The sequence below is a fragment of the Gymnoscopelus microlampas genome, assembly GCF_963454915.1.
Source record: "Gymnoscopelus microlampas genome assembly, chromosome: 4".
Taxonomy (NCBI): Eukaryota; Metazoa; Chordata; class Actinopteri; order Myctophiformes; family Myctophidae; genus Gymnoscopelus; species Gymnoscopelus microlampas.
The window spans coordinates 2189114-2200000 of NC_139941.1; the positions used below are offsets into that span (position 1 = coordinate 2189114).

At 40.0% G+C, this 10887-nt stretch overlaps 1 protein-coding gene across 1 annotated transcript in view; it reads right to left on the reverse strand.

Moving 5' to 3' along the window:
* Positions 1-401: 401 nt before the first annotated feature.
* LOC311044427 (apoptosis-associated speck-like protein containing a CARD) overlaps positions 402-10887 on the reverse strand; it is a 12149-nt gene continuing 1663 nt past the window's right edge. Inside the window, exons 2-6 of the mRNA XM_084055993.1 lie at positions 4485-4736; positions 1768-1800; positions 1623-1643; positions 1472-1504; positions 402-1152 (exon numbers count right to left, since the gene is read on the reverse strand). Coding sequence (XP_083912119.1) covers positions 890-1152; positions 1472-1504; positions 1623-1643; positions 1768-1800; positions 4485-4734 — 600 coding nt within the window. The 5' untranslated portion in view covers positions 4735-4736 and the 3' untranslated portion in view covers positions 402-889. The remainder of the gene's footprint in view (positions 1153-1471; positions 1505-1622; positions 1644-1767; positions 1801-4484; positions 4737-10887) is intronic.

A 10887-nucleotide genomic window follows, 5' to 3' on the forward strand; every position in this document is an offset into this window, starting at 1 on the left:
GACATCCGGATTTTCATTCTTTGGACAAATAATATTCGACTATAATAAATCAGGGCTTATACTTATTTGGAATGTCAATATAGAAAAACAGTTACAGAGTCGATTATGTGAAAAATTACACTTGCGTTCAGAATGTATGGGAACAACACAACATAACACATCCGTTCTGAACGAGGCAGTGTACCTATGTTCCCTCAGCCCTATTATATGTACGTAACCCCTAAGCCTAACTGAGGGAACATATGGCTTAGGTACTATAGAGCTGAGGGAACATCGATCCCCTGAAGGGTAGTATAACCAGATTTGAGGAGATTCGTAAGTCAGCTGATTATTTGTTCTAGTCCTTTAATAGTGAACTGTTTAACGGTTAAACCCTGATGAAGACCATGTGCAGCTGAAAAATGTTGATAGTTCTTTAATTGTTTCCATATAAAGTTACTAACTCTTATATAGGCTTTTTTATCAACAACAATATTGCCATGGACATTCATAATCATAATCATCATACTTATTGCAAACCTGCACCCCAAACTTTCACAAACTATCATTGAATAATATATATTCTAAGATTATGAACTGAAATAATTAAATTAAAGAAATCAAGAACTTTTTTTTCTCTCTTTAGGATCACCTCACATTCACCTCACGTAACGTTATCATCACAATAAAAACTACATGACCCTCATGATAATACCCCATAATGAGAGTACTGCATAAAAAAAATATAGCTATTTGTAAGAAATAGAAATTACAGAGCTCTTGGAAATAGAAAGAGGATGAATGAGAATGCTGCATAATAACATCAGAAAGCATCATGGCCGGAAAGGGAACATTCTACTGTATTGTACTAATAGAATGTTTGGCCTATTTTTTTGTATTTACATGAGAATTACTCTGGATTATTCAGATCATCTATTAGAAATTCCTCATTTTCCTCAAGACCTTTGTAGAAAACACGTTTGGCTTTAGGCCCACGGCTATCCAGGAGTACAAAGAGTCCCCTTATCTTTCCCTGACTGGTGTGTTCAGCCCTGAGATTGCCGTAGTCCTCACTCTTCATGACCCCCTCTTCAACCAGTAGATCCAGGATGGGTTCCACCGCGGTCACTCTCTGAATCAGGGCACGCTTGTGTTTATTGACAAAGTCAACCTCTGTGGATAAAACATATTTAAACATGTATTTTTTGCAATATTAACAAGTGGGTGTATGATCTATCTCTTGTTTTTATTTTATTTGATATAACAGCCTGCTAGCAGTTGGAACAAGTTTCATAATCATTGGAATAATAAACATGCTTTCCAATGGAATTGGATCTGTTAGATCTGTTTCACTATGCTGTAATCGGACGTGTATATGGCTCTGTTTTGAATAGGAACTAGGCCACAGTCAGTATGTGAAGCATGCACTTAATGATAAAAGTGCATAATTAATCATATCTATTTACTTAACTTAACTTTAATCAGCACTCACTTGGGTCAGATGCAGCTGCTTGTTTGGATGTTGCTGACATAAATAAAACAGTGTTCAAATTGGTTTAAAAAACAACATATGACTTCATATGGACTAGTAAAGTTGGAAATGAACAGTTAAGTTGAGTCAAACTACTTTAAACAGCACCCACCTGGGACAGATGCAGCTGCAACTTTGGATTGTAAATGCAAGAAATAAAACAAGGTTTACATTAATTAAAACACAAACATGAGCTACTGTAATATGCACTAGTAAAGTTGGAAACATATGTTAAGTCAACCTTACTTAGCACGTACCAGGGCCAGATCCAGCTGCTCCGTTGGATTGTGCTGCAAGAAATAAAACAGTGTTCAAAATCATTTACCTGCAAACATGTGAGCTAATGAGCTGTTAAGTTGAGTCACTTAACGCAATGACTGACATCAGTGACAATCATAGCTAAAGCATTAATAAAGGACTTTTTTGTTTTGTTTTGTGTTTGCCAAATGTGAAAGTGTGTGAAAATTGTAGCCAGCGTATATTTCTTAATGAAATACGCCTTGGCCCATAGAATATAGCCTATATGATATTAAATCCCTGATTCTATAGGTCACATTTTATGTCATCGTTAATGGACGTTATGCCTCTTTCATTTACTTAATGTAAGTAATCAAGTATTCAGAACAGACAGTCATAGCAGACACACACACACACACACACACACACACACACACACACACACACACACACACACACACACACACACACACACACACACACACACACACACACACACACACACACACTACTGTACAGTATGACCTCTGTCTAATTCATTAATAAACGTTATAATAAATGATAATGTGTGTCGACATTGTGTCAGTGTTACAGTTAGCTAGTCTTGATAGAAAGTAGACAGGATTCAATAATTAATAAAATAAGGGCTTATCACAGATCTGTTTGAATCACTGGCTGTAAATAGAAGAATATAGTGTACAAGTTCTTCATTTTTGGGACGTGTACTGCTTTTTTGGTGAGGTGCCAACATGCGCCACAAGTAGTGACAGCTGAAATGGGGGAAACGTTTGCCTGTGTTGTAAGTTTCCTTCTGCCCGTCGGGATACAAATTTTATCCAATCAAGAGAGAGAACACATACAGGATACAGGTTAAACAGGTGAAGATGGAGGTGATGAATCAAATAAATGAGAAGTACATTTTGGAACTGGAACACTATAACATTTTATATGACAAAGAGGTACTCTCTCCTGATTGGATGAAATGACCGCAATGACTGTTCTGTTTACTGGCTACACGCTCTCTCACCACGATCAACTAGGTGCTAGACCATACAGACTGTAAAGTGCCAGACAAGTTAATACACAATTCGTTGATCTTTCTATGCTGGTTGTAACTGTATATGTGAAAGGAGCAGATGCCCTCGGGAATCAGGCTGCAAGAATGAAGTGCTATTCTGTTTAGCACTGACTTCCTTTAGGTTTATTCTGACTTCCTTCTGCCTTCCTTATTCCTATCTGTGCTTTGTTTATTGAAATGCAATGTCCCATGTTCTTCCAACTTTCACTATATAGTAAGCTTTGATCTCCCTGTAATAGAAAGTCTGAAAATGTAGATTTACAATCTGGTCTTAATCCAGAGCTACTTGCAATTGTCATCTAACACAGTGTTGTGTTCTAGTTTTTTTCGGAAGGTATACGCTACGATACGATGCGCGTGGTCGTGGGTATACGCTCTCGCGTTTTCAATGGATGAAACAGTTTTTGAAGGTATACGGTAGCAACGGGAAAAAAATCTCAAGGTATGCGCCGTACACAGCATCTGACGGTAGAACACACCACTGATCTAACAACACATTAGTGCTTATAGTTTGTTAATTAAATTCAGAGGAGTCCATTTGGTTACATTTGTATACTCTTAGGAGCCACACCAAAACTGACAGTGAATGTCATGACGTCACCGTCTGGCCACGCCCACCACTAATGCCCCCCTCCCCACTTTTCCCCCCATACCGGCACCTCTGTATGCTGTGTTTATCACAAGCTTAGGGGCTTGTGATAAACACTGCTATGTCATTTTGTATAAATATGACGCCACACTACATTTAACCGTGTTTTACATGGCTTGCTTGGATTCTTGATTCTGATTGGTCAATCACTGAATTCAGTGATTGAGTTTGTGAATAATGACCGATGAGCTCAATAACAGACCGCTGTCTAATCAAAGCACCTGGCTCATATCAATCTGCGCTGCTTGATGTTGTGCCGTATCGAACATGACAGCTATGTAAACAAACACACAATGTCATTAACATCTAAACATTGCTCTCAAGAATGTTTTTGAAAACACTTGAAGCAAGAAATAGATAATGCAGTAACCAATTATTGATTCAATTTTATTATATTTCCGAGGCAACTCGTTGCACTGGACACACCTGGCATTAATTAATGACTACTTTCATTGCCGTAAGCAATGAAATCCTTCGTTTTGTTGTTACTTTTTGGGTCAATGTATTATTTTTTTTATTAAGCAGCCATGTATAATTAGGGTGATGAAGACGGGTCTAATCACACTGTCAGGGCTTATTTCTCAATAATGACCTACTCCCCATTGATTATCCCTCGATTAAAGGGATAGTTCACCCCCAATCCTTTCCTATCGATTAGTCACCCCATTGAGACTTGAATTCATGGTAATTTTTTTGTTTATGTCTCATTCCTAAGCCAATAATTTGATGACCGGCAGCGGTTCCGGTAGGAGACACAAAGAATCTCCTTTGTGTCTCCTACCGGAACCTAATCATCATCAAATTATTGGCTTAGGAATGCGACAAAAAAAATCCATTAATTCAAGTCTCCGAGGGGTGACTAATCAATAGACAAAAATCATAATTTTGGGGTGAACTATCCCTTTAACAGCTCAACACTCTAAGTGTAGTGTACAAAAATGACCAAATGGCCATTCCAATATTTCAAAATAGCATTAACTTGTAAACATATCTACCCTCTCTTCACCTACCTTTGTTTAGATACTCCTTCAGTAGATCTTTCCTGCCAACCTTCCCCAGGACATTCGCCATGATCTGATCTACGTGATCAGGGTATGTCTGCACAATCACATCGGCCGTGTCCATCCTGTCTTTGTTCTGCAGGAGGGCTCTTCCAATCGGGTCTTGGCCGTCAAGGTTAGCAGGTTCTCGCAGGAACCTCTGGAACTTCTTGAACTCCTCGTCTTCCAGCTCGTCCAGAGTTTTATTGATACGGTCCATGTCTGGTACAAACACAGCATGTTAGCATCTCAGCTTCATTCTCTTTTTGGGTGTGAAGAGTAGCAATTATTTTATGTACATGAGGAAATACATTAACATGCATTTATATAGACAGACAGGTAGGGAAAGGAAATCCATATATATTAAACAGTGTTACTTTATGTATGTAGAAATTGAGATTTGATGGGACATACTACATACACACAGGACATACATATACACACAATAACTGAGGAGGCTTTTCTGAAAAGGGTCTGTACAAACATTTATGTTAACATCCAAATGTAGCATCAGAGTGGAAAACGGCTCAACACAGCATCAGATTAAGGACTGTCTTTCTACTTAATAAATATCTACACATTCAGCACTGCCCTTAACCCATAAAGACTGGGGAAGCATCTGTGTCATTTTAAGATTTCTTTGGCTATTAAAAAATAGCAGATATACAGGCTCATAGCTACGAGCTTGTAGATCTGCTATTTTTAAAAATGTCTTCTAAGTCTCTAACAGTTTTTTGCTTTGCTTTTTGTAGCTTTTTTGTTCACGATTTTTAAAAAATAGCAGATTTACAAGCTTGTAATGCCGCGCTATGAGCTTGTATATCTGCTATTTTTGAATAGCCAAATAAATCAGAAAAATGACACAGATTATTTTCCAGTCTAAATGGGTTAAATTAGTATTTTGAGTTTGAGAGATTCCACCCATGTCCAGTAGATGGCGTACATTAACCACCAAAGAGCAAAAGAGAGCACAACAGATAGAGACAGAGGACAGGAGCATAGACATACAGTACATGGATGCCCCCCCCCCCCCCCCCCCCCATATTAACATACTGTTGAAAGTAGGGTATTTGATATTTTTGGGTCAAAACAAAAAGTGTTTTGTTAAAAGGTTAAAGCAGTGGTTCTCAAACTTGTTCATGACCGCGGACCCCCATCTGAAAATATGTTGTGCCAGGGACCCCCAGAAGCAGAGATTTGTGTTAAGAAATTTCGCCTTTAAAAAAAAACAGATTTAAAGATTTGGACACATTTTCAAGATGTTTCAAAAATAGCAGATCGTACAGTAGCGCTATGAGCTTGTATATCTGCTATTTTTTAATAGCCAAACTATACAATATGGTTAAAGTCGTTGAAATGATTGTGACACTAACTGATTTAGCTGGGGACCCCCTGGTACCCCTCCAAGGACCCCTGGGGGTCCCCGGACCCCACTTTGAGAACCACTGGGTTAAAGCACTATATTTGATAGTAGTTTTCTGTTTATTAAAGAGCTGGAGAGACATGGAGACTCCTGTCCTGTTACTGAACAAACACTCTATAAGAATGAGTACTATCAGAGTATATAGTTACCCTTACCTTACCTTTAATATAGTTACCCTTACCCTGACTTTAATATCTAATTATAAGGGGGGGGGGTGATAATAGACATCAACACGGCTCTCCCTACAAAATATGGTGGTCGCGATGTTGCATCGCTCCAATGAACAGCAGGGGCCAATGAGGTATCTACCTTTATATGTCTAAGAAAAAACTCCTGCACACACACACACACACACACACACACACACACACACACACACACACACACACACACACACACACACACACACACACACACACACACACACACACACACACACACACACACACACACACACAATTTGGCAACTGAATTTCACTCATGATATCAAAAAAGGTATTATCTCATCTAAAAAAAGAACACTAAATATGTTTTTAGCTCAGTAATCTCTGTCTTTATAATATAAATGTTTCATTTTCATGCTGTTTTGTTTATTGAAAATTATACTAGCATGTGCAGCACGTCAAACTGTCCTGATATGAACTGTAGTGTTGCCTGTTAGAACAAGACTATAGCCTCAAATGGCTACATGCCAAAAAAATAATGTACATGACATTACTAGAATACGCCCTTCAGCATTCAGTCAACATCAACCTAAAAATATGAATGTTCATACAGAGAGAGAGAGAGAGAGAGAGAGAGAGAGAGAGAGAGAGAGAGAGAGAGAGAGAGAGAGAGAGAGAGAGAGAGAGAGAGAGAGAGAGAGAGAGAGAGAGGTCTTTTATTTCTTTATGCCAGGAAATTAAGTACATTGGCCACATTTTCACTGATGATGATAGAGATTTCTCTAGAAAGTGCCGCAAACTTTATGCCAAGGCTAATATGCTGCTTTGCGGTTCAGTATGTGTTCAGGTTCTGTCAAGTGTGCACTATTTAAACCATTTTGCACTCCCATGTAGACAGCATACAAGAAAGGTAGCATGCGGAGGCTTAAAGTGGCCTACAATGGTGCCCTGAGGATTCTACTTAAGGTCCCTAGATGGCATAGTTCCAGTCACCTGTGTGTAACATGTGGAATCCATACATGTGAGCGTCTCTTAAGGCACTCTAGTATGTGTGGATTCATGTCTCGCCTAAAAGAGTCCCGGAACAGTATTATTGAGGATATAGTGAATCCTGGGAAGAGCTGGAGAGTCAGCCTCTATGTATGATTTTTTGTTTTTTTTTAACTGTTTAATTTATTTTATGTGTGTAATATTTGTATGTAGCCTACTCTATGACCCCCTGAGTGTCTGGAATAAAGTTTTAATTTAATTTAATTTAATTTAATTTAATTTAATTTAATTTAATTTAATTTAATTTAATTTAATTTAATTTAATTTAATTTAATTGAGTTGAGTTGAGTTGAGTTGAGTTGAGTTGAGTTGAGTTGAGTTGAGTTGAGTTGAATTGAGTTGAGTTGAGTTGAGTTGAGTTGAGTTGAGTTGAAGGAATCAATCAATCAATCAATCTCTCTCTCTGTCTCTCTTAAAACAATTCAGCTGATGCCCTAGCAACGGGTCATGCAACAAAAAAAGCTTGCAAAGCTTGCAAATCAGCGAGCAAGAGGAAGTTGTGGTCGCCAGCAGCATAGATGGCTGGCAGAGATGGCTGCAGCAGCAGGATGTTGATGTTGACTACAGCATCCAGTAGTGCAACCAACGTAGTAGCCTACTACATCCTGTTGTACAACTTAGTTACTTGCCACGTGTAGCTATTCTTTTGTGTCCATCACCATTAGACGTGAGGGCCATGGGTACCTGCATTCCTGCATAACCAATGTCTTTGATAACCACGTGACAGTTAAAACCTTGCAAAACTTGTCCAAAAATAGCAAATCTACAAGCTTTTAGGCTAGTGGTTTTACCACTGTACCATCCACCCAGCCCTCCAGGCTGGAACAGTTGTTAAGTTATTGCCAGGGCCGCAATTACGTAACCGCGGAACTTAGTGGAACTGGTGTTCCACGGCCCGCAGCCTGCAGGGCCCTGTGAGAATTGTGTATTTAATTTTTGTGTATTTAAAGAAAAAATGTTGATTTATATTGGTCAAATAGAACCGAATTAGACCGAATTAGACCCGAATTAGACCGAATTAGACCCGAAAAAAAGCTCATAGCGCGGCACCGAGTGCCGCGCTATGAGCTTGTAGATCTGCTATTTTTGATAAATCGTGAAAATGTGTGCAAATCATTGAATATATTTTTTTTTAAAACAAACATTTTTAACTCAAATCTGCTTCTGGGGGTCCCTGGAAAAAAATATATTTTGAGATGGGGGTCCTCGGCCAAATACATATCGTTTTGGGGGTCCTTGACATGAAAAAGATTGAGCACCACTGACATAGAAACATACGTTTTTCAGAAAACTGTTGGGATTTAGGAGACATGTAGAAACGGCTTCAGGTCTCAATGGGTTAAAATTGCCTAAAGGGTGGGTAGGCGGGCGAGTTGGCGGGCAGACGGTGGACGTCACAAACCTAACATGTGGACTTGCAAGGCTCCGATCCACACCAAACTGGCACCAACACACACAGATAGCCACATGGGCCAGGCCAGGGGCCCCATGGGTGCCACAGGCGCACTATTGCTCCGATCCGCAGCAAACACCAGGTCACACCAGGGGCCCCCCAGGTTCATCTGTCCCAGTGGTTATCAAAGTGCGGTCCGGGGACCCCCAGGGGTTCTTGAGGGGTTCCCAGGCAGGTCTGTAATTGCTGAAGCCCGCCCACTCTGTGTTCCTATTGGCTGGGCTTTAAAGGTTTCATGACGTTCAGTTTTACCACACATTAAAAGTCTTTGTCATGGTCCTTCAAACGTGTATAGAAAGTTTTAACAAAAAAATCCACTCCAGTGATCCATGGCAGGTGTTTTTCTATCACATTTCTAAAGCCTTTTCAACTGCAATGAAAAAATAAATCTTTGCCTGCGGGTGACGCTGGTGAGGGATTTTGCCTGTCAATCATCGCCTCTGCTCTGCCACCCCCCCCCCCCCCCCCCCCCCCCCCCGCCAAAGGAAAGGATAGGGGAGGGGAGGGGCGAGGAGGAGAGTGGGCGGGATTAATCGGCTGTGACCTCACTGCCGAAGGGCCAAGCTCAGATTACTTTTCAGCCTAATTATTCAGAAAATCCCAGACCACAGAAAATCCACTGAATGTTCAAAGTTCAGATTTTTTGGGTGTAATTGAGGTCATAAAACCCACCAAAAAACATATAAAATAAAAAAAGTGAAAATGAATGTCATAGAACCTTTAACCCATTTAGACCTGAGGCCGATTCTAAAAAAAAAACGCCTTCTAAATCCTGTCCTAAGTTTTCTGAAAAACTTCAAATATTTATTAAAAAATGACAAAAGAAATATGTTGCTATATACTGTACATAGCATCAAGAACCCCAAAAAGGGTTCCCGTCTTGAAAGGTAAATATTACAAATGGGGGTTCCAGCCCTAAATGGGTTCAACAGCCATAACGCCAGTTCCCAGCATGCTATAGCAGGCTCGAAACTTGGTGGTTGGTCTTACGGGACAGCCTGTTCCGTAAGACCTCCAATCCTCACCAATCTTGGCACAAACACTGTTCAGGGGTCTGCCATCAGAATAGCTACACCAGGGGCCATGAGTTCGGGGGCTCCAGGCATAGTGGCCTGAAAATCTAGTTATTTGAATCAGGGCTTAAGTGGTTGATTCATAATGCACTTTTTCCCTGTAGTGTAATGCAGTGGAGTCAAAAGTACAATATTTGTATTTGAAATGTAGTGGAGGGAGGGAAAGTCATGAATATCCCAAGTCCTACAATCGAGTTAAGCTCTAACATTTAAGTGAAATTTAGCCTGGTATTACTAGATTGCTACTGTGGCTTTACAGATTTTCACGATTGTTTTCACACGTTTCACAAGGCAGTAGCAGATTTCTCAATACTGCTCACACAAAACTTAAAACTATTCACACAAAATGCTAAACCTGTCACTCCCTTTGCAAGAAGACTCTTTGCCATCAAATCTCTTAACTCTGTTCACAAAATGGAACTTGTGTTTTCATTTGGTACACACAGCCATATTTTCAAATGACACACACATACCATTCATTGAGTACACACAACTAAGCATGTGCTGCACACTACCAAACATTTACAGCACACTGCAGGGCAAAATTGAAAACACAATCATAGAAATGGAACACACCATATGAATGACATTGACAATTTCTTTTGTAAAATGACTCAGTGTAGGCCTACTTTTTTCATAGTGAAACATAAAACAAAACACAAATATGCAGCCAAAAAAGTTTCATTTCTCTACATGATTTAGGCATCATGCCTCCGGTTCATGTCTGGCCAGAGGGCCATCCACATCATAGGCAATGTTCTCCCTGTCCAAGCAGCGTTGGAAGAAACGCCTCGAGTGTCGCATGAAGCCCTGACAGACCTCAACAGTGACTAGGGCTGCAATCGATTTTCACGACTTTTGTATAATGACATTTTTCGCTTTTGAATTGGAAAAAAACATATTTTACTAATCGAGAATTGTTTGTTTTGAAAAAATCGGAAAAGAATCGGAATCGTGACCCCAACAATCGGAATCGAATCGAATCGTGCAGATAGCAGAAGATTCACACCCTAACAGTGACGTCGCCACAAGCCTCCTCCATGGCCTGGAGAAGTGGGACCCGGCTCTGTGGGTTCCGTTCATTTACCTTCCACCTCCAAGCTCAAAATAACTCCTCAATGGGATTCAGGAAAGTAGAATAAGGTCGAAGGTACAGAACGGAAAAATGTGGGTGGTCCTGGAACCACTCACGCACTGGAGCAGCCCGGTG